Source organism: Adelges cooleyi, unplaced genomic scaffold, assembly GCF_023614345.1.
Source record: "Adelges cooleyi isolate 19-005CV unplaced genomic scaffold, UGA_ACOO_1.1 ACOO_flye_CR_arks_rails_tigmint_CR_PRNA_2, whole genome shotgun sequence".
Classification (NCBI taxonomy): Eukaryota; Metazoa; Arthropoda; class Insecta; order Hemiptera; family Adelgidae; genus Adelges; species Adelges cooleyi.
Window position 1 is genome coordinate 4565682 of NW_026095860.1, and position 24046 is coordinate 4589727.

The 24046-nt window shown below is 37.0% G+C and overlaps 2 protein-coding genes across 2 annotated transcripts in view; both read left to right on the forward strand.

Annotated features, from left to right (window-relative positions):
• The window catches only part of LOC126833495 (semaphorin-5B), a 51178-nt gene extending 30751 nt beyond the window's left edge, over positions 1-20427 (forward strand). The window contains exons 4-14 of the mRNA XM_050564873.1: positions 13958-14165; positions 15238-15537; positions 16077-16276; positions 16367-16552; positions 16784-17054; positions 17120-17488; positions 17552-17741; positions 17817-18167; positions 18287-18457; positions 18531-18830; positions 19203-20427. Of these exons, the coding sequence (XP_050420830.1) occupies positions 13958-14165; positions 15238-15537; positions 16077-16276; positions 16367-16552; positions 16784-17054; positions 17120-17488; positions 17552-17741; positions 17817-18167; positions 18287-18457; positions 18531-18830; positions 19203-19573 (2917 nt within the window). The 3' untranslated portion in view covers positions 19574-20427. The remainder of the gene's footprint in view (positions 1-13957; positions 14166-15237; positions 15538-16076; positions 16277-16366; positions 16553-16783; positions 17055-17119; positions 17489-17551; positions 17742-17816; positions 18168-18286; positions 18458-18530; positions 18831-19202) is intronic.
• A 1436-nt stretch (positions 20428-21863) lies between these two features.
• On the forward strand, positions 21864-22724 carry LOC126833482 (translocon-associated protein subunit delta). The gene is made up of 2 exons (XM_050564851.1): positions 21864-22313; positions 22389-22724. Exons 1-2 carry the CDS (start codon positions 22086-22088, stop codon positions 22647-22649), a joined length of 489 nt encoding a protein of 162 aa, XP_050420808.1. The 5' UTR covers positions 21864-22085; the 3' UTR covers positions 22650-22724.
• The last annotated feature ends 1322 nt before the right edge of the window (positions 22725-24046 follow it).

A 24046-nucleotide genomic window follows, 5' to 3' on the forward strand; every position in this document is an offset into this window, starting at 1 on the left:
AATATTTTCGTATAAATATTTAATATGGTAAACTTACATATATTTCTCGAAATCGTTTTAATTACATATAAAATAAATAATTAGAAATTAAAATGTTAATATTATCATAATTTGTAATAATCGTTCCAAAAATGTTCATATTATCAAGATTATTTTCCCCGGACCTCAATAAAACCTTTAGAAAAATATTATAATTTCAAATTGCCACATAATGGTCTAGTAAGGCCAACAATAATGTGTAGTTGATGTAACAATTTTGCTTTATTCATCTTTTACATTTAATTGACTAATTCAGCTCCATACTCTCGTGACAATAAAACCATTGCATTGGTCGCCATGTTGTTAATTTTTTATCCCGGCCTTTGTAGTATTATGTGTTATAACTGTTACTTTACGGAATCATTCAGACTATTTGAATGTTACAAAAAATGTTTTTTATTATTAAGTCACGTCGTCTGTCAATAATAATTGTGTTCATGTGTGATCCAAAGGATAATGTTATAAAGCAATACAGATTTAAATCCTTGTAGCCAACAGTCGTGAAACCGTTTAAAAGTACATTATATTATTCATAACTCGTTACGTTCCGTCTGCAATTTAGTAGTATAACATCCGTCTTGATTTATCTTTTGCGGCGTCGGTAAAGAAACAATTATTTGCTTTTTTTATAGGCGGACAAGCGCAGGACAGAAAAAAAACGACTCGTTGTTAATAACTTGCTGCAAAGAGCCTATAAAACCATAAAAAATAAAATTGAAAAAATGGTTAAAGGTAGCTGTAAAAAAAAAGGATTGGGTTTCAGCGAAAGTACGAATGTTGTATTATGTTTGTAATAATTTGTGTATCTTCGTCGGTGCACTATTGATGTAATTTTCTACAGAACACCTGTAAACTCTCATTCGAATACTATATTAATATTTTTTTAATGAGTTTATATTTTGTTTAGCTGCTCTTTGACCCGTTTGCCCAGTCCGCCACGCATGTTATAGCGGTAATCTTAATTGCGCTGTTTTGTCGTAAGAGTTTATTCACAACTTATTCTATCAGCTACAAAGCGGTGTTATCATTTTTTTTTTTGCGTCTTACGGTATTGAACTTTAACTTTTTTCTTTCCACAATCAATCGGTTTATTGTAAAACATTTCATCAACCGTCGATTGATCCAACGTACAACACTTCAGACGGCAAAGCATACTGTGTATGTATACACTCTTCAGATAATAATATGGAACAAAGTCTTTGGGCTGCAAGATGTGGGGTGTACTGTTAGGTACCTCTTCCGTCTTACAGCATCTCTCGAGAACTATTTCCGGTTGCGACGCCCTTAGTAGTATAGTTTACCAACACCACCACACATGGGTAGATGCCGTAGTAAGGGTTTTTATAGTAATTAATAATAATGTTATGCTCGTTACAAACGGCAGACGTCGGACCAGGGCTTGGGATATTTTTAAGTTTATATACTCACATTATAAAGTGATTTTTATTAATAGAGTATTCGTAGCGGTGTCCTCCCTGTACGATTAGTAATCAGTCGCACGTGTGGACGGATCCTCACGAGCAGCATACATAATTTATATCAAAATCAAAACGCGTACATTAGTATTATAATATATCATATTTTTTTGTTATTTTTAGTTTGTTAGTCGAACGAACTGCTCGGTCACAACAATATTCATAGTTAAGACCCTGAACCCAGCTAGCCTATCAAAAGTGAAGTGGTCTAGCCATTTTTTTCTCGAAAATTTAGATTATCGGTTCAAGTGAACATTTAAACGAATCTCGGTCAGCTGTTACATTTACAACCAAATTTGCACAAAACGATACTTTATTGTCTCATACCTACACACCTTTTGCTCTTTTCCACTAAATATTTTTCAATTTTTAATTTTTGTTACCCCAAGCATAGTAGGTTCTCTATCTCCACTATATTTTTATTTGCTAATTATAATGTCTAAAATTAACATTATGGATTGCAAATAAAAATGAAATCCTTATAAAAAATTGTATTTTTGCTCTCTATTATACCGAAATGCAATAACACTTTCATTTTATTACACTTGAGGAGAGAGTGCGTTCTATAATCTAAAAAATAAACCGAGAATAATAATAAATTGTAAGTCGAACAATAGTGAAATTGAGCTTCTAAGTACAGTTTTGTCCGGATCGCCGACGGGTCGTTTGCCGGTGACGACAACGGCGTAGCAGGAGATAATAGCTTATTATATAGACCTGAAGGCTTGTGTGTTGACACGAGCGCGTGTAGTTGATGTGTGCCCGAGGCTAATTAAAATTCTCCGGCTCATATTTTATACTTGAGGTCGTTTCGTTACCGTCTCGTGTACTTATTATAGCACAAAGCTCAAAAGATTCAAAAAAAACGCATTGGTTGTAAGCAGCGCACGCACTTAAAACGTCAAAGAGTTCTTCAAAACCGCTCGAGTGCTCTACGGTAATAATACGGTTCCTGGTGTTGAATTCGAATAACATGTGACCGCATGAACCGTATTTATACACCGCAAATGTATTGTACATACGCTATAAATCGGACCGTATAATATTTGTAGGTATAGAATGTAGATGACAAAGTTCAAACGCTATTACGCCAATTGTTAAGAGCCATGCATGCTGGTCTACCTTTGAACTACTCTCAACCGTGTTCCAGTACTGTGGAGTGTGTTTTCGTGTCAACTTACACAAACTTTGAACCAACGTCTCTCAATGTGGCTGCACGGTTCATGAAGGATCAATGTCACTTTTGCATTTTCACCGAGCCTAGATCAGTAATTGCAGACACGTTGACTTGCCGCCAATCAGCCCCCGAGCAAGTCAGCGTTATAAGATTGACCAAGGTGTGTACTTAAACGTCCGCGGCTGAGAATCATCTGAATTCGGCTTGTCGGCAGGTCAGAATGGAGTGCCCCTCGATTTGGAATTTCTGTATTCCGAGCGGATTTCTACGGGATGGCTTTGAGAATGTCAATTTGACACATTCGTTTATGCCGTTAGTCGCAACGGCCTCGAGGACAGGAGGTCGAAACCGGGGGGAGGAGGGGTGGATGATTTGAACCACAAGAAGAAGAAGAAGAAGCGAAATAATAACGTCTTTCACATTTTGAATTTCAACTACTCGTGTACCTCTACTATGTGTATATAGATGTATACACGCATACACACCGGTTTGTACAGTCTTGTCCCCGGCGTATATGGCCAATGCCTTTTACGGGGGTCTCGCCGTCTGTTGCCCGCACTTTGATATTATTATATGTACCTACTGCACAACGGTCGTCGTACTCGGGCGACCTCTTTTCGTGCCGTTGTCGTCAATCGCCGGAGCCGGGGAAGCACGTACTTAGCAGCGGCGACCGACGTCCGCTTTTCAAGCTCTCTCGGGGTATCCGCGAAGCATATGCGTTTCGCAGGGGCAACGAGTGAGTTAAATAAATAATAATGTAAAAAAAAAAAAAAACCCGCATATGGAATAGATCTGCCGTTAGTACGCGTACCATATCACTATTATTGGTATTATTGCCATTATCCGTCGGTTGATTGACGTCTATGGACGCGACGACTTTTCTCGTTAAGGTCATAACGCGAATTTCTCGGAATAAAGCAGCTCGAGTAGCATTAAAAAACAAAAAAAAAACGGGAAGAGTCCGCCGGCAAAGTCACGTATAATAGTAATAATAATATATCCCGGTTCCTCGAGCTACGTCCGTCTCGTAGATCCGGGAAGTGACTACGTTTCAACAGACCCTTGAAAGCCACACACATATACCTCGGACCATCAGGAATTCTGAGAGTTTGACTCCGTGTGACGATAATATGGCGAAACACATCTAATTGTACCAATGGTCAAAAGCGAGAGACCTGGAAACTTATGAGATTATGAGCTGGCGACACATTTGGAAAGAACGACGGCATCGTCCAACCAGCAATATACTTACACGTCAAAAATATCTCACATTCTTCGTCTTAATACGATAGGAAATGTCAATTAAATCTGTTTTGGTCCTTCTTGTGTCGACCGTGTACCAAGAAGATGAATGTCTAAACGACCTCTCAGCTGATTAGTAATCGAAAAGCCAACATCTATACTGTATAAATTTGTCAATTTTACCGACGTTCACCGAGGAAGGTCTAAATTGGTTTCAAACAACATCTCCATTGACTCTTTTAAAGTTCCCAAAATATAATTAGTCATTGTCGTTGCTACTTGTTACAAATTGTCGTTACATTGTATCCATCTTTAGATTCCATCTCCAATTAAAACTTAAAACTCAAACAAGCTAGATGTACTTGGTTGTTGACCCAACACTTCCAATTGATATAGTAATATAATATTTTTTTAATAGGTTTTCTTTGGATTCCCGAAAAAAAATGGTTTCTCAGGATTGAGATTATAGCGTCATGAATTGACTGGAATTGAGAAAAAGTTTTTTTCATACTGTAATGTTAGGAAATGTTATTTGTACTGGTATGAAGCATTTTATCCGTGTCCAAAAATTGTAACGAAAAAATTATGGCTGCAAATGTGTTCCAAAATTGTGTTTTTACATAAAGTATAATAATGCATTTTTGTTGGTTGTCACATTATGGAAACTCCCTAACTAGGCGGTTTTCGAGGCACTATATCCGACATTAGACGCGATCAGTCTCGGTCACGTTCTGTCGTGTCTGCGGATTTTTTTATTACAATATAATATGATTTATTTTTTAAAACCGTACGGAAATTTACGTGGTCACCTATGAACACACATGCGTCTCCGACAGCAGTATATTATTATTAGTAGTATTCTATATAGTTTGTATTTTTTTTTTTTACCATTTCTCTTAATAAATTACTCGTTATTTTTTGTGACGTTAAAAAACGACTTTGGGAAAAACCTAGAATGCTGTATTACGTTTGGGAAGGGTTTTGTGAGAAAAAAACAGAATCCAAGACCTGTGTCTCGAATCCTGTTGATTTCTATCGAAAATGTCAACTAATTCAAAGTTTCTTATGTTCTCATCGATAAGTTATTTGATAATATTGAACCGGGAAGACACTGATTAGTTTTATATTCAAATTAAATATAATTATGTGGTTAATTACGTAGTTTTCTAATCGCTTATACTACTAGAACGGGGTTTGATAGAATCGTTTCCGTGAGAAAAAACCGAGTTGCGCTGATTACAAACGGTTCCCAATCAGATAATAGAGATATGAATGGTCGATCAGTACACGGCCAGTCATTCTGGTACGACCGATGTTACCTCGATTGTGAAGCGTTCTAAGTAAGTGGTTTTCGTGCGAAAATGAAAAACCTTTTACTCGGTAAGATTTCATTAGAAATCTGCTGCTCGGCGATAGATCATCGGTAGACGTTATCGTTGCCACCCGAGTTCTGTCGTGACGTCGTTTCTGTGTTATATTATTATGTAGATTGTGTTATTACAGCGTTACAATATTTTCATAACGGCTATTTTGATTAATTCCGCTCCGCCGTCGTGCGACACACGGTTGTTTTGTTGCGTAAACAGTCTGTGGCACGAAAATAATGTTCTTCTCGTTTCACCGTGGCGTTGACATATTTTGCACTTCTAAGATCATTTGTAACGCGTGTCTTTGGAACGTGATGTTTTTTTTTTTATAATCTATTCGGGTTTTCCACATGCAAACCATCCGACAACGCATGTGCCAATCATTGTGTTCATATAGAAGAATTTTGTCTAGTCACTAGTAACATCGTGGCGGCTTTTGACCCCCCTTTCAACCTCCTTTAAGCTCCCGTAGATTTTGGGTTAATCAAAAAGTCTTATATATGGCCCGAAGGAGTTTTGAAGGATCCGAACTTTACAAGCATCCCATCCGGCTACGCGTCGAATTTCCTCCTAAAGACTGTTGATCGGCAATTTCAAATCTAAGCCATTAGTTTCGATATGTCCTTTTTGAAATAGTTGATGTGAAACATATTTTAACGACTCAGCACGTTGGACAATGCAGACGAATCCAGAACGTGCATCGAGGAGTCAATCAACGTATCCAGAGTTGAAGCTGTTTTTATTTTGGTAGATATTCTCGATCAAGTAGGTCCAGAGGGAAAAGGTGACACAATTAGTGTCTTTTGGAATTAACAACAAGTGAAATTACTCGATATTGAGTTCGCTCGAGGGTCATTAATAGATTATATTTACTATGGTAAACCCGTGATCCGTTGCTAGTTTGGAATGTAGGGAACGTGCAGTTCATAGCTTTCGCCTTCCTAGCAAGTCTACGGAGAGTGTTAAAAGCCCTTTGATTTGTTCAATGTTAGTGACATTTTGTTTGATTTTAATTTCGAAATCATTGTCGTTATCTCGATAGGGTAAAAACATATATTTTGAACTTTATTCGACGTCTATTAGTCGCGTTTTATTGTCCAATGGCGTTTAATAGCTGTATTATACTATATACCTATTTTATTAGAAAATAATTATTTATTGCCGTTTAGTCAACGCGTGTACACGCACCCGCAAAACAATAACGAAATCAATCCTTGGCCCTTCGCCGACGACTGTCTGTTGATTAATATATCAAATGATATATTGTGTATTATTATTTTTTACTGCTACATATTATTCTGTCGTTGTCGCCGTGCCGTGCGGCGGAATGCTTGCACACGAATTCCGTAGGACCGTTGGAATCTTTTACATTACCTGATACATAATAGTTGTTTTTCTCTCCATTATTTACACCAATACAAGTCAATTGACGAGTCGATCGAGCAATGGCCGACTGGAAGACGTGCCAACCATCGGAAAAGTTAGTGTATAAGTTATAACTTGTAACCTTACAAAATCGCATTCTTAACCGCTAACACCGTAAACAACAGTTGATAATATAATATACACCATAGGCCAGTCGTTTTGCAACGTAACCCTTAAGGGGCAAGCTAAAAATGATAAAATCATACGACACGAGCAAGACATCAAAATAGTAAGCAACCGCTCGCTGTAGTGGTATGTCAAGTGGCTTATTTTATGTGGTCATCACTACTGACCACCGCCAAAAAATATAGAATATAATAATTGCTGCTTCTAACCTCGAATTCTCAAAGATTTGAGCTTTTTTATAAATGACCTGCCAATAATAAGTTGGTCGCAAAAATATTAACCACTATTAAACCATATTTTGCGGTCAGTCATTTTGGTTGTAATACAATCATAACATTTAAATCTTAGTATCATTTGCCAACTAATTATCCTCAGAATATTTAATCCTTAATAAATTTATATTATATCCTTAATGAAAATATCCCTAGAAAGTTGACCTCGTAGAAACAATATCCCAGTTACTACATAATTTATTGCACTATTATAATTGAATAGTAATTATTATTGTAATACTAGGTAAGTACGCCTGAATAGGCTGTATTATGTAATCAGAGGTTAAATTTAAAATTTTAAGTAATATTTTTTAAAAAAATTTAAACCTATTAAAATAAATAGGTAATTTTCTTTTTCGTGAACATACGTGAACCACTATTAAATTGCTGAAACGTATCAGAACTTTTTGGTTTATTTTTCTGGGGAAATTTTTTTTTTTTGGAATTCTTTTTCTTCTTGGGGATAGATTTTCCGAGAACTCCCTTTTCGGAATCATTATTCAGCTTATCCTTTATCATTATAAACACAATCCTTTACCTTGACCGACCGTGTGCTCGGTGTAAAAGCCTAAGGAGTCGACAGCTGTGTGTGGGACGATATCACCGGCTTGTTATTCTTAGACTTTGTGCTTGGGCATGAGCGTCGAATGGTTCTTCTTCGATATATTGTAACCGCAAACTTATGCCGCAAGTGTGAACGCGGTGTTATTGTTTTGGACTAGTGTGGCGAACTCATCGTGAACTCTCTTTGCTACGGCAGCGGATAGGTGTTGTATGGAAAAACAAAACCGTATGCACATAATGCAGTGGAGTGTGTACATACATAATACTATATAGTAACTAGCGGGCTCGACGGAGATAGGACGGTGCGAGATCCTAATGGAATTTCAATGTTTCTCTTTTTCTTATTCATTTTATCTGATGCTTATAATATTCGATCCATTGTTGTCGTCTCCACCGCCGCAATGTAGTGTGCCGTACTGTCGCCAGAGATGCGGAGGAGACCGCGGGTGGGCGCAAAACCTTATACATACACTGACAAGGACTGCCGACTCCCACACGGTTTGATTGTTGATTACAATAATAATAATAATAATATTGAAAACACGGGTTAAGACGTTTTTCTTTATTTTGATCGATCGCCGGACACGGCTGAACCGTGATCCCGTTGTACAACGCAAGCGGTTATCATTTATCATCCCGGCCATCTTATCTCACCGTAGTAGTACTCATACGTGGACTCGACGACGTCACACATGATCATCGGAAAATTAACCTATTCTGTCAACACTCATGTGAAAACACTAATATCAAATAAAAAAAATAAAAAATTGACAATTTGTATTTTCATAACAAATAATTACAGGTGTGTTTTTCAATAAGTCAAAAAACGAATAAGTTTTTCAAATCATTTTTTGTTTGAATTACATAAGTATTTATTTACTGTTTCCAATAATAATTAGATAATTCGAATAATATTTTATTTGATAATGTATCATTTGAATGATTCGGCTAATTTGTTTTTTAAATAACTACATGACTATTAACTTGATCATTTTCTAATGGATCCACACACATTTGCTGACACGAAGACATGGATTTCAATCCATGAAAGTCTTAACGTTTTTCGATTTGTTATGATTATGATGTTCTCTGTTTAATTATATTTTACCCAACTCTGTTAGTTGGCGATGTGTGCCATTCAAAAATTGTAATACTGTTAAAAAAAAAAATGGTTTTACACTTCCAAAAAAAAAGTGAATTTTAACTGTTATTTTAAAATAAAAAAAACATTGACGTCACTACAGTTCAGAATTGATAACTCATAACGTTATTATTACAGACAACGGAGAGTCGTTCTTTTTGTTTCGAGGGGTGGGGGAGGGGGTTCACCCGTGCCCTATGGCCGACATAAAAAACTCTGCTATATTATTAGTATTATTGTCATTAATACATAGTATCATTTACCCTTTAGCGTTTACTTCCGATGAGTAAAACCCTAGCGTGGCCCGAGAAAGGTAATGATTATGGGTTTTTTTTTTTTTTGTTTAAAGTTAAGACGAGAAAATTATACACCAGCCATTAGTCGTCGGCTATTGTTTGGAATATACATAATAAATAACACAGTGTCAGTCGGTCTACACGATAATTATTACAATATAATATATTTTTGTGCGTAGGCAATTATTTATTGAAATAGGACATAATCCAACTCGGTACACTTGCTAGTGTATTCCAGATGTTCACTGTGTATATTGTTATGCGTTTGTATTTGCACTGTGCACTTGACTATGGCTTAACTGATTGATGTGCAGGTCAATATAATATTACAGTCGATAAGACGTCTCAACTCGTAACGGTTCGCCGGCGGCTAAAAGAAGTTCTTGATTCTAGACGGACTAGATATATATATTTATATATTTTTTTTCCTTCAATTTTTCCACCAGATTGAATTACATATTTTTTCCGTTTTGTTTCTATTTTGTACTATCGGTTTGCTCGGTTCAAGAGTTCAACGTCGATATCTAATTATTATCCACGACTGACTTCGTTTTCGCAGATAACCTACAAGTTCACCCCGTAAAGCAAACTTACTACGACACTTACTTTGCACGGTCGACTTGAAAATAAACTAAACGTTTCAGAAACGCCGCACAATCTGTTTTCTCGATTTTCTAATAGAACAATTTTTTTTTTAACTTATTGTTTTTATAATATAAATAATATAAGTATGCTGTATAACTGTTATTAATTATTATACATAATTTTATGTTTTTATACAATTTTTGGGTATAATACACTGTTTTTGTAAAATCCAGATTTTATTTTTATATTATGTTAAATTACATGTTTCGGTAGTTATTCTGCGACCGTGTATTTTATTCACAGTTATGTTGGACTTGGGTTGGCTAAAACCGAAGTACTTAATATAATAAACAAATATCCGACCAGAACCAGCCAACCAATCAATTGTGGCTAAAAAGTATTTTGAGATTTTTTTTTTTTGTATAAAATTAGATATAAAAAAAAGATATTATTATTATTTAAATAGTTGTTTGATTTTTCTTAAAAATAAAATTTACACTTTTATTACATCCCGAGTCACAGTTACTGTGGTCACTAGTAGCGGCCATCTGTTCGTAGGTTTAACTTAACCACCAACCACAGCTGTAATGAGATACAAAAGTGTTATCGCGCTTGTTGTTACGTTATATTTTAACTGTGACAAGTAAACGAGAATAAGCAATATTGGAAGGAAACAAAACATGTAGATTGCTCTTATAAGCACGTTTTTTTTTTTGTTACCGTCTCACGACCACTGACCATAATAATATTACTGTACTAGTATTACACGTGCTTCGTATTGTTATTACCTTATTATTATATATGCTGGCAACCTCGATCAACCCCGATGGCCGAAGGTTAACCGAACGGTGATTTACGCGGTCTGGCGTCGTAAACGTCAAAATTATAAAAAGTGCTATTCTCTGGGAAATTGAACGCCCGGCGATGCGGTGTAACACAGATAGCCCTTAAGTATGTGTGTGTGTGTGGGTTGTCAGAAAGCTTAAAAAACGATATTAAGACGCCTCCGGTCGTTGGTTTGTATGGATTTTTTAATTTTATTTCGCGACCGGTTCATGAAATACACGAAATACAAAAAAAAAAAAAAAATAAACTCATATCCTTGTTCATATGTGTATAGCATGTGTGTGTGTAGCGCACTTGGCCGCGGCTGTCGAACCGCGTTATTTACAACGGGCGATTATTAACTTTGCGCGATGACTTATGGTGTTAACATTATATATTATTATTATTATATGAGTTAGTTGTTCGAGTAGAGGTGTGCGACGAAACTAGTTTTCGGTTCTTTTTGTCGTCATTATTATAATAATTATTATTGTTGACACCTCGCCGTTTATATCATCGTTATTTAAAACGATTATTTTTCTTAAAAACCCTCCCCCCCTACAAAAAAAAAAAGAGATTTCAGTTTATCAGGATTATCTTCGGATTAATCCTTAATTTTTGTGTAGCGGATTTTCAACCCACTACACTTTTGTAGGGAAACTCGGCAAAAACCCTTTGTTATTTTTCCATCTAAATTTTGAAATTTAAAAGTCAATGCACTGCACAACACTTTGGCTACATATGCTTCCTAGTACAAAACAAAATAATACATTTTTAAAATATAGAACATGTTTTAAAATATTTCCTGTTAAAAAGAAAAAATAATTTCATGGTATTTTTAAAAAAAAAAACAGTACTTAATTTTGTTGTTTAGATTTAATATTATCTTTAAGTATTGATTATATCTTATTAGAATATTAATACCTATTATCAGTCCATTTCCTTACATCAAAAGATATCACTCTTAATTTTTCCAATTCACCAAAGAAGTTAATAATGGTATACTAATTTTTTGGTATATTTTTTAATCAAATCTATCAAAGCTGGACGATGCGCTGTCAGAAAATATTGATAAACGATTAATTCAATCCTAGATAATAAAGACATTTCAAACATCGAGCAATGATCTTATCATTCAGCTTGAGCGATTGTCTGTTACTTCTATGACTAAAAACTATTTTGTGTTTTAATAGTTACAAATGAAATAATAAAACACTAGAGTAATGTTTGATTATTTTATGTAAAACGGATATAATATGAACAGGATATTTAACGCATTATTTGTACAATATAATTTAGTATGTTTCTCCAAGAATAATCTGAAAAATGTATATAGAAAAAAAAATGTAATTAGACTATGCCGTTTGCCTTATAGTTGTTTCTTATCTCTATTGTAACGGATGTTCGATTGAATTCATTTTAACTGGGTAAACTCACGAAGGTGGTGGTGGTTCGCTTGCATAAAATTCCATCCTAACCCGAAGCTCGCCAGTATTATTGATATGTCGTATACACTCTTCTGGGCATAAATATTTATTTAATTTATGTATTTTTTTTTTTTTTAATACTATGCGCTCGTTAAAATTCGATGTTTATCGTTTACCGCCGCCGATTATACGTCGAAGATTGCACCTCTGCATATTATGTCCATAGCGGTTTCGCAAGTCGAGGCGTTTTATTAGAAAATACCGGTAGTGCGGTTGGGCGTGCAATAATAATAAAATAATAGTAATGGCCATAATATATGTAGTTATGTTATTTGTAATGGTCTATTCGCAATGTCGTTTTAACCCGGAGCAACGTCGCCCAATAGAGGATTATTTACGGTTTAAAGCTGCTATTTACATTTAACTAGATAACTAGACGCATATTTAAAAATGTCTCCGCTGATTGTTGAAACTGAACGCGCGCCCAATTTCCAACTGGATTTACAATATTAATGTTCTTGCCTAAACCCAGGTAAACTCCATATGTATGTTATGAACCACACATAACATAGCCATTTGTACTGAACGTTAATGCACACTACACATTTGGATAATAAGGTATACTATAAAATCGATAACGATTCGACAAAGCGTTTGTTAAGACTTCTCCGTCCGCCGTGGTCTCACCTGCCCACATTATTAGCCGTAACACTGTTGCACTGTCCGTTCACTTTAATAAGGTTGGAGGAATAATACACCTAACACGTGAATTACTCGAATTGATTCGAAAAACATATCCGCGTAGGTCGGTGTGTACATATTTTTGTAAATTTACAAACACACGCAGTTGTGACATTCGAGGTGTTGGCCGTATATATAATAATATATAAGGTGTTAACTACTACCTATATGCGACGCGACGATAGGTGTACACTGTTATTAGCGTGCCCTCGATGAGTTCACGGAACCTGCCTACTTACATTGCGTTTTGTACGGAACGAGCAAGTAGTGGTCTTCCGATAAATACTGAATGCTGCGGACCAGAAGGAATTATCTTTTCGGCGCGAAAACGACAGTGTGAAATGTAAATGTTTAAACATTATACACGGGCTTTTTATGCAAACAAACAAAACGTGCCCTTGGACGTTCTCTCGGAGACAGTGTTGTGTGATGATGGCCAGGGAAAATGTCTTGCGCTCGATGAACTTATCCGATGTTAATCGCGTACTACGTCGACGACAGGCGGTCAGTTTAGGTTGGTTTTCCTTTGTCCAGAAATATTATAATGTCTGTGGTCGGGGGCTGTTGCTGAAGGGGCCGAGGTCGGCGTCGGACGCCCACGCCCGAGCTATTAGGTCCAATTTCGAATTCATTAAGAGAGACGGAGCGATAAAATAAAAAAATCGTCTTCCTACGTGGCAATTACCTTGCGACGGCAGACCGCCTTGTGCGCACATCTGGCCCGGCAAAGGAAAATTATTATGCCCCGTTGATAGAGCGGAATCAACGGGTACGTCTGATACAACACACGATTGTGACGCGTCCCAGCCGTTTTGATTTCCATGCTCTCTTACTCGCATTACACTGTTATTTGTCGATATAAACCAATAAAAAAGTACACACACACCACCATGTGCGTATGCAAACCAGTTTGGTGTGATTTCATTTCTCATAAGCGCCTACGCGGCGCCGTCCGGCCCGTCCCGCGACAGACGGCGCCGTCAGGAATTTTCCCTCTTCCCGGCTTCGGACGAGTGTTAAGTGCGGTATTTTCAAACTTTCCCGTGTTTTCATCCCCGAACCCCGTCGGACGCCAATCCCGGGACTTACCGTCCAAACGATAAAGGTTAAACCCCAGTTTGGCACACATGTGTTGTTGTGCGCGATCACACACGTCCTTGCTTGCCGCATACAGCCTGTCGGTAGCATAGAACCACACACTTGTTGTGTAGAGGTCAATAACGTTTTATTAATTTTTTTTTTTTGCCAACAGAGACAACCTGTACCGGCTGGACTTGGACGATTTGAAGAAAATCGAAGCGGCATCGTGGCCGGCCACCGACGATAAGGTGCAGCTGTGTTTGGACAAGGGTCAGACCGTGGACGACTGTCATAACTATGTCAAAGTGCTCTTGGCGGCCGGCAAAAGATTGTTCGTGTGCGGCACCGGCGCTTTCTCGCCCCAATGCACTTGGAGAGAGGTAAGTGCAAAAAGATCTTCTTGCATCGGTTGACCATAATTTGGCAATGGTATGCACAACGGCCCTCCCGGCAATACAGTAAAGCCACCCACCCAAACGTACCCAAACGTACCGAGTTCTCTGAATATTATCAACGCGATTGACATCTAATTATTTAGTTCTTCAATTAGTGATCATCGTCAACGTCGGAGTGGTTTCTTTTTGGAAACTATGGGTTAGGCCATTCACCCATTCCAAAACATCTATCGTGACAGCGCTCTACTAAACGGCACAAACCGTCGTACATTTTTTTCTGACCAAATAAGCGTTGTAGGCTCGCACACACTCGTGGTCATGTGGACTTTAATGAACACTTTTACCACAGTGTTATGCGCACACGCACGGTGTCAGAGAGGTGTAGGTATTCACTCACTGTCTCGCTTGGACATTGCCTGTTATTTAATTAACGCTCGGTTCGTATAGATAGTTATTTTCGTCCGATAGATATCTGATTCGTTTTGAAATCAACGGCGGTCCTGCGCCGATCCGCACGTTTTCCTACATGTTATACATTTACTAGTATCCAGGTATGGCCTAGTTTCCCGTAGTCGCTTCTGAGATTTTCACGTGATAATCATCTTGCCAACGCCCTAATCTGTAAGGCGATTAAAAAAATAAATAAATACAAAAATCGATTATTGTATTTTTAACCGTTCGATCAAACGCTTTGCTTCAATATCGACGGCGCATTAATATTATTTATTAGGGACATTTAATATACTAATCTAGAAATCGGCTACAGGTCCTGCGCGATTACCATACTGGTATTTCTTTATAAAAACTTCTTGCCAGTACTGCGTTATTGTCTACAGGCTTTTTGTAGCTCTTCAAAAGTCCTCCGTTCCTAGAAAATCCTAATTCCGTTATCTCCGCAGTCGCCTCTTTAATGTGCGCGTTCCATCTAGGACTTAACAATAACTCGAGCTATTAATCTTTCCATTCATCAACTGTCGTATTTCGTTGCCAGCTCTTGTCCTCTCTTCTGGCAATGCTTACAATATTTACTAACGTGTTTCGCCTTTGTTGCTCACAGATGGAAAACGCCACCAACATTGTCAACACGGTGCACGGTATAGGCAAGTGTCCGTACAGTCCGCTGTCCAACATCACTGCCATGATCACGCTGAACGGTCGATACTTTGCCGGTAGTCCTATGGACTTTTCGGGCGTGGACTCGGCTATTGTCCGGGACTTGGGAGCTTCGTATCTGCGCACCAAGAGCTATGACGCCAAGTGGCTGAACGAACCGCAATTCGTGGGGTCGTTCGAGACAGACGCCTACGTTTATTTTCTGTTCAGAGAGAGTGCGGTGGAGTACATCAACTGCGGCAAGGTATGTGCAAAGTCGCTAGATATACACGTTATTATTAGTATCATACGATATACAAGGCTAAAAAAAACCAAACAAGCGTAGGTAGGTATATTCGGATCGGTTGAAACAGTCGCGCAGACTAATCGAAGAACGCGTCGAGTGTAATTTCATTTTATCAAGGGCAATCTGGTTAAACCATATGGTTTCTATCGTATAAACTGGGCGCACATGTGGCACTGGAGAGATGCGTTAAAAACAAACCGAAGGCTGTGTATAAGTCAACAAACAAGTCGATACGATCGGGCGTGCACACTTATATTGGCTTTACCTTAATTACATTTTTAAAACGCAGTATACAATTTACATACGTGTAGATTGTAAATAACAACAATTTCGCTCACAATCAACATCGGCTGGTGGTATTTGTTTGGGAGTACACACTAAGGGCGTCCATAATATTATATGATTTAAAAGGATAATGCAATTAAAAGGCAGAGAGAGTTGTATTTCTCCGTGACTTTAACCAATCATGACTATAGCAAAGCGTTAATGACTTTCAGAGGGTGTATTCGAGGATTGCCAGAGTGTGCAAGAACGATGTAGGCGGGGAAACGATATTGCGCGACAACTGGACGACTTTCATCAAAGCTCGATTGAATTGTTCGCTGCCCGGCGACTACCCGTTCTATTTTGACGAAATCCAAGGTATGACTTACTTGCCGGACGAAGGGTTGGTGTATGCTACTTTCACCACTCCAAAGTAAGAACATAATATATCCGTTTGTTTCTTTTCGACTTTTACCATTATAATCTCGAAGTACTCTAACGATTGTAATTTATTTCCAAATAGCAACGGGATAGCCGGTTCGGCCATTTGCAGTTTCAGCTTGACCGCCATAAATGCTGCGTTCAACGGCCCGTTCAAGCACCAAGCGACCGTCGGCTCGGAGTGGGTCCGGCACAATCCAACAAATCATCAGCTGAATCACGGTCAATGTCAAAGGCAAGACCCTAATCAGATTCTCGACTCTTCAAGGTATGGCTTACAGCAAAGTGAATAAGAACAAACTATTTTATTTGATGGGTTAGGGCTACAATTGAAGCAAAGCTAATAAGTTTTGGGGTCCATTGATTGGAAAAGGAAATTCCTTTCTTTAGATCAATCGCAACGATCGGGTTATTAGCCCATTTGTTTTCCAATAATTAAAGTCAAACTTATTTTTCGATGTCGTGTATCGTTTTTCTAACCGATGTGTAACTTTTTAAGGTATCAACTGATGGACAACGCTGTACAACCCACTACACTGGAGCCGCTGTACTATAAACCTCTGGAAGTTTTGACCCAAATAGCCGTAGACGTGGTTCCCACCAAGCCACACGGTACTTTGAAAGTAATGTACGTGGCTACAGCGGAAGGCACAGTGAAGAAAATTACGATATTGCCGAAGACGTCCGTCACGTGCACGTTGGAAGAATGGAACGTTTTCCCCAAAGGTTCCGATTCCCAAATCATGGCCTTGCATTATTTAAAAATCACCGTGAGTTAATTGATTTTCCAGCCCTATCGAATTCCCAAGTAGGTACTGATTGCCTTTTTTTGCAGGATTCCATTTACATAGGCACCAAAGACCGAGTTTCGAAAATACCGTCTCAGCATTGCGGCAGGTACAGGAACAAAGACGCTTGCATAAACGCTATGGATCCGTATTGCGGTTGGAACGAGCACGTGGACAAGTGTCAGCCGCCGACCAATGGCAACATTTTGGAACACAACTGGAGACAAGACGTGACCAAATGCCCGGACCGTTCGAGACCGGTAGACGGTGGTTGGTCGAGTTGGTCGGCTTGGAATCAATGTACGCAGAACGTCAACGGCAAAGAGTCGTCCGACCAGTGTCTTTGCTCGAGCAGGACTTGCACGAACCCCGAACCCAAGTACGGTGGAGCCAACTGCCAAGGGGCTACCACTCAGGTGAGAAACACCAACCTAATACCTACACCCACTTCAATGAAATTAATGATTATTTTGGCGTAGGTAACAAACTGCACTGTTCATGGGCAATGGTCAAATTGGTCAGACTGGTCGGCGTGCACGCAGAGTTGTGGTTCTGCCGTGAAAATCAGGAAGAGGGCGTGTAGCAACCCGGCACCAGCTTTCGGCGGTCGAGTGTGCGTAGGACGTGACACGGACGAGATGTTCTGCCATTCCAACCCGCCTTGTCCGGGTAGGTTGCCGTTGATTCTCCAAACAGATTTCTCTGTATGAGATTTTTAACTAACCAAATTTGAATCTTTTCCAGTTTCACCGCCCGTTGTCAAAGAACCCGGTTGGAGCTCTTGGGGAGCGTGGAGTAAGTGTTCGGCTAAGTGTGGAGGTGGCTTCAGACAGAGATCCAGGTATTGTAACAACCCGCTGCCCCAAGAAGGCCAAGACTGCAACGGATGTTCCGAAGAGTACGAGATCTGCAATCAAAAACCGTGCACGGAAAGTAAAAAAGTAATGGCTTGGACACAGTGGACATCAGCTGGCAACGGTACGCAAAAGAGGTATAGGTTCTCGTGCCGCTCGCAGGACCAATCGTCGTCTATCAGCATCATGCAAGACAAAGAAGAAAGCAGACTGTGTCAAGACGGATCATGCCACCGACTAGGTGAGTTGACTCGAGCCCAGTTCTGTAGCTAATGCTACCAACATAAATTCGATTTACATTGTGAATTGTCCACTTATTACACATTTTTCCCAGCTCCGACTATAATGTTTAAATTTCAGATCAACCGTCAGATCCGGAAGAGTCGTGGTCCGAATGGTCTGGCTGGAGTTCGTGCTCGACCGAATGCGGTGGCGGCATTCAAGTCAAGACCAGAACTTGCGACGGTCCATTAGAAAATTGTGACGGACTGGCCAAGTTGACCAGACCTTGCAATACACAAAAATGCAAAGGTATTCACGAAGAACGAATCTGATCTTTTACCGAACGGGGAAATGGATAATTAGTTTTTTTTAATCTACTTAGGCGAATGGAGTTGTTGGACAGACTTTGGCGAGTGTTCGGTGTCGTGCGGCGAAGGACTGAGGAAACGGACCAGGTATTGCATGGTGAACGGCGTATCCGCCGACGGATGCGAAGGCCCATCAGTGAGCCAAGAGCCATGTTACATGCCGTGTCAAGCCATGGACTTGGGCTGGGAAGACTGGTCGGAGTGGTCGTTTTGTGATAAAAACAACCAAAAATACCGGACACGAAAATGCGCTTTGGAACGATGTTTGGGACCAGACATAGAATCTATACCGTGCTTTGATTCCAACGTTATCGGTAATAATATAATTGGAAATCTGTGGTCTAATATTGTCGTTCTTGTTCTTCCCTCCCCCAAAAATAAAAAGTTAATTGTTAAATGTTGATTGAAAATATTCGAAAAAAATGTAATTTTTGTATTTAAACTAATACGCTATTCGATTTATTTAAGTTTTTTAATAGTTATTTAATTGAATTTCGCTCAACTCCGCCACAGCATACCTTTAACAGCTAGTTTTACTATTTCACTTTCAACTAGACCAAATTGTCTCACCCCATTTTTCTCCTGCTATTGGCGCGATCCTCAAACTTCCTCTCGTGTATTCATTCTGTCCAACCTGTTCGTTATCCTTACGCTGTACTCAACTGGTTTGATTTTAATGTGTTTAGAAACTTCCAGCAGCTCCACTTTTTTGATCTGCCTGCTGTCGTTCGTAATCGGCGCCTCGCTGGCTTGTCTGACGTTCTACTTGTGGATCAAACGACAAAAACCCAAATTGCCGAGCAGTCCGCATTACATTACTTCCAAGCAAAACCCGTACGTGACGGTTCCCATGAAGGATTACCGTACCCTTCCCAAGCGAACGCCTTCTTTCACCAAACCCGTGACAGTGGGCCAACAGCAGAACGGCACGTTGCCTAAACTGTTCACCAAACCGGCCGAATACGAAACGGCCACCATCAAACGCAACAGTCACAGTCTGGTCAACGGTCACATGAGGTCCAACCAACAAGACTTGGAACAAGAGAAATTCTTCTGACAACGGCGTCAATAAACGCTGGCCAAAAAACCTAGTCATTTTTTATTTTCTAAACCTGCTTGCGATAGAATACAATGTGAAACAGACTTAGACGTCCGTCCCAATTAATAATGACAACCCAGTTAAGTAAAAGGGAAAAACATGACAATAATAATTTTGTTTTATTATTACCGACCAGTGGCATTTTTTTTTTTATATATAATGTACGACCGACGATCAAATTACCAATCTAATGACTTTGGATTTAATAATATGCACATTTTTTTTTTTTTTTTTACTAGACGATAAATATTGACCGAGAAAAATTTAATTTAGGTACTCTGTTATAGCGTTTGAAACGTTTAGTATTTAGATTCTAAATATTGAAATTATCGAATACATTTTTCAATGAAAATATTATATTTAATTTAATCGAATTCGCTGTATGAATATTATTATGCAAGCAATATGGTTTGTTGTTAATGCACCATAAACGGTATTATGGTTTATTTATTTTTTTAAATAAACCTAATTTTGCCACTATGATTATATACCGAAAACAGCAACGAACGTATATCCTAAATAAAAATGTATAATTAATCAAATTTAGACAACATAAATTATTATTATTATTATTGTAAAAGTTTTATAAATTAGAAGTACGTTTTTTTTTTACTGAAAAACTTGTACTTGAAAACGATTAAGTACGTTTTTGTGCCAACAATGTAGCTGTAAATGATTAATGACTGAATAACATTTTATTTTTTTAATGTTATAAACCACTGTTTGAACAAAGCAATGTATTATATACATATCATCGTAGATCTGCTCATATTGAGTAAAACGTAGATTGCACCTACTTTGCACATTTTTTTTTATATTTTTTTTTAAAAAAATTGTTGTTAAAAAGTCTAATATTTTTAATTATAATTATAGGCATAGATGTATACATTTATATTTATTTTATATTATATAGTTTTTATGTAATCTGTTAAAAGTACTTGTTGTGAATATATTTTTTTTAATTTGTACAATTATGTATTAAGAAAAGTATATACCTAAATATAACAATAATTATTATTTATAGTAATATCGTTGTCCTTGCCTGCCAATACCTAAACTATGTCTAAACCGACATCCTAAATTATTATTATGGTTAACGTTGGTCAGTTTAAATTACTGTCAGTAACAAATTTTGAAAATCGTTTGCACACTAGTGAAATATATTCTTTAAAAAAGTAACTATGTGATTTTCTCATTATTGCTTCTTGTAATAAGAAAACTGATGTAAACAACCTAACGTTATTTTCGACAAAACTGGACAATTTATTAAATAATTTTAATTGATTAAAGTTGAGATATTTAAATAAGTATTGTAAATTTATTAGATGGTGAACAAATGAGATTATTAGTCAAAATGCACTAATTTCTTTTGGCTATTTCAACAGAAACTTCTCTCTACTGAAAATAAAAAAAGTGTCTATAGCATTGAAATTTCTTGATTTGAAATTTCCTTAAGTTAAAAAAAATAACTTGTAATTTTTAAAATAAAACGTGTTAAGTTAGTTAGTTGTTTAAGACCAAAAGTGAGTTAAAAAATAGCCATAAGTATTCAAAACATAACGTGCCTACGGTTAAATCGATCGATTACCAAACAATGCCGCAAGTCATTTTAGCATTGTCACCTAGTAAAAAATCCATATTATGTTTATTGAATATCTAAATTCTAATGCTGGGTTCCAGAAACAGTTCCAACTGTTCCAGTACAGCAACCCAACATTATAGCATTTTATATTTTTTTAAATAAATATACATATTATATAAAATATGCAGTATAATGCTCTAGACCTACCTACTCGCTAGTTCAAATGGCGCTACATTGTACAACGGGAGGATGCATTTTATCGTTTATCTATATTACACTTACGCTAACAATGAACGTATAAACTATCTTTTTGGAAATTTTACGAGCTACAATTTATATGTACACTATTTTTTTTATAAACTACAAAATATTGAAGTACCTTATTAGGACATGGTCAAGGATGTGTAGTTTAAAATCACCTATTCGTCCGTGGGCAACAGTAGCATCGTGGTCCGTGCACTGATATATTGTCTACGGTAACTATACAATGAGTACAACCAGACGTGGCCTCGAAATTCAAAGTCTATTGGTTTACCGCCACGTCCGTCTGGTTCGAAACGATCCAGTGTAGGCGATGCGCGGGACAGTCGTGTTTCGAGGTTGGTCACACTGAAAAACGATGACATGCGATACACGCATCTCCGGTTATCGACACGCATCGTTATCATTGCTCAACACACAAATCGCAAACATAACAGTTGGCACTTTTTTTCAAAAATCGGTCCGTCACTCGATTTCACCTGCACTCGAGACTTCTTTTACTCTGTACAATTGGCAACTATTACACTATTTACTAATTACAAACAGCAATTGGCAGACAGTCGAATCGAGTCGTTAATTTTTTTCAAAAATATAAAAACCGACCACTTTTTGGAATTCGCCACTAAAATGAAATTCAACGTATTCACCGCGTTAACGCTGTGCACGATGGCGGCCGCTGTCTCGGCTTGTAAGTACACAGTCGACTCGTACACCACCACAGACGCCATTATCGTCAACGAGGCGGCCTTCATCGCGCAGATCAGCGCCGACTGTCAAGATCCGCCGTCCAGCTTGTACGCTGAAGTCGAAGGCAAATTGGTGGTTGCCGCCAATGCCGGTCCGAACCGCTATCAGGTAAGTCAAACCTAATAATATATTCCACATGTCCACTTATGTTTACACACTTATCTCATAACCGTCGTAACACAGGTGAGTTGGCTGGACGACTTCAAGAAAGCCCGGCGCGGTGATTATGCCGTCAAGCTGTACGACGAAGCAGGCTACGGACAGTTGAGAAAGCTGTTGCGCGACGGTGAATCCACCAGCGGCGTCACACCAGTGTACACCGCCTACGTCAGATATCCGGGTGCGTACAAGGGAGTGTGGGTAAACTCCGAATTCATGGCGGCCATCGTTAGCTTCGTCGTATTATATTTCGCATACACGTTCAAGTCGAAAATTGTTTCCTAAATGTAAATAATATTATGTTTTAAAAAAAAAAATTGTGTAATACGTATCGTTCCAAAGTCTGACTAAATTTTTTTTTTCATGTTAATTTTTTGATTGACATTTTTGAAAAATCATTGAATAATAGTCATGTTTTCAGTCGAGTTAAATGAATCATATTAATTAAAAAAACTAATTATACCCAAAATTGTTTATAAATGCATATCTTTTTATTTTAAGCAAACAAAATTGTTATATTGTTTATTTTTAAATTTGCTTTAAAGATAACATGTTTTTTGTTTGCAATAAATATTTAGTTAAGGTTATTTTGTATGTTTGTTTTTCATATTTATTGTATAATTATGTTTGCTTATGATCTAATTGTATTTGATGTTTACTTACATTATTATATTTTAATATTTACATTTTAAAATGAAAGTTTCATCGTACAATTTATTACTCTTCTATAAACGATTAGTAAATTATATGTTTATAATACAGTATTTTTATACAATATAATTATAATAGTTCTACATTTTAAATTATAATAAAGTTTTTTTTTTATGTAGGTTTTAGGTATATTAATATATTTCTAGATAATTATATTTATACCAACATTTGGTTGCTTATTAAACTTACATTATGACAAAATGCTTGAATACATTTTTTTTTTATTAAACATTTTTTATAAATTAAAACCAAAACTTAAATCTTTTTATTAGCACTTCCCTTAGTTTGTAGAGTAACGAGATTTTATAATTTTTCCTTTTTTGCTTATTTTATTGGTTGTTTAAATGCAAGCAAATTAATCATTTAAATACAAAAAAAATATTTTTAAAGGAATATTTCATATTGTCTTTTTATAACTTCATTTCATATTATATTATATAATATTATATTTTCTTAACATTTTTTCTCTTTCGGAAGTTAAATATTACTATTGCGTGTCGTATAACTAAATTTAATTGAAAATGAAAATAAAAGTTTAATATTGGCTATTGCCAAGTATATAACTTAGCATTATACACAATTTAAACTTTGATATATGATACGTTTTTTTTGTAATTCTTCATCAGTATTTATCTACTTTAATTTTAAGTAATTAATTAATATTTGTATATAAAGTTAATTTTTAACTTAAAAAATTCAAGCAAAACAACTTTTAAGCAGTATAAAAAAGTTACAGGCATTTATTAATAATATTAAGTATTTTGTATTATTAGTTAATGTTACAGGTAAATTTTACAATCAGGTTTTATTGTGTTAACAAATATTGTTTTGTTAACAAAATTAAACTATTTTTTTGATAGATAATGGACATGCCATTATATGTTGCTTTTTATTGTAGTTTGTAAAGAAAAGTTTAGTTATATTTTTAAAAGTATTTAAATTTTATTATTATAAAATCGAATAGTTCTTAA

Bases quoted from the DNA above. Each gene is read 5' to 3' on its own strand.
- LOC126833482 (XM_050564851.1), top strand. From the start codon at position 22,086: ATGAAATTCAACGTATTCACCGCGTTAACGCTGTGCACGATGGCGGCC. The intron at 22,314-22,388 runs GTAAGTCAAACC...GTCGTAACACAG, and splicing joins CCGGTCCGAACCGCTATCAG to GTGAGTTGGCTGGACGACTT.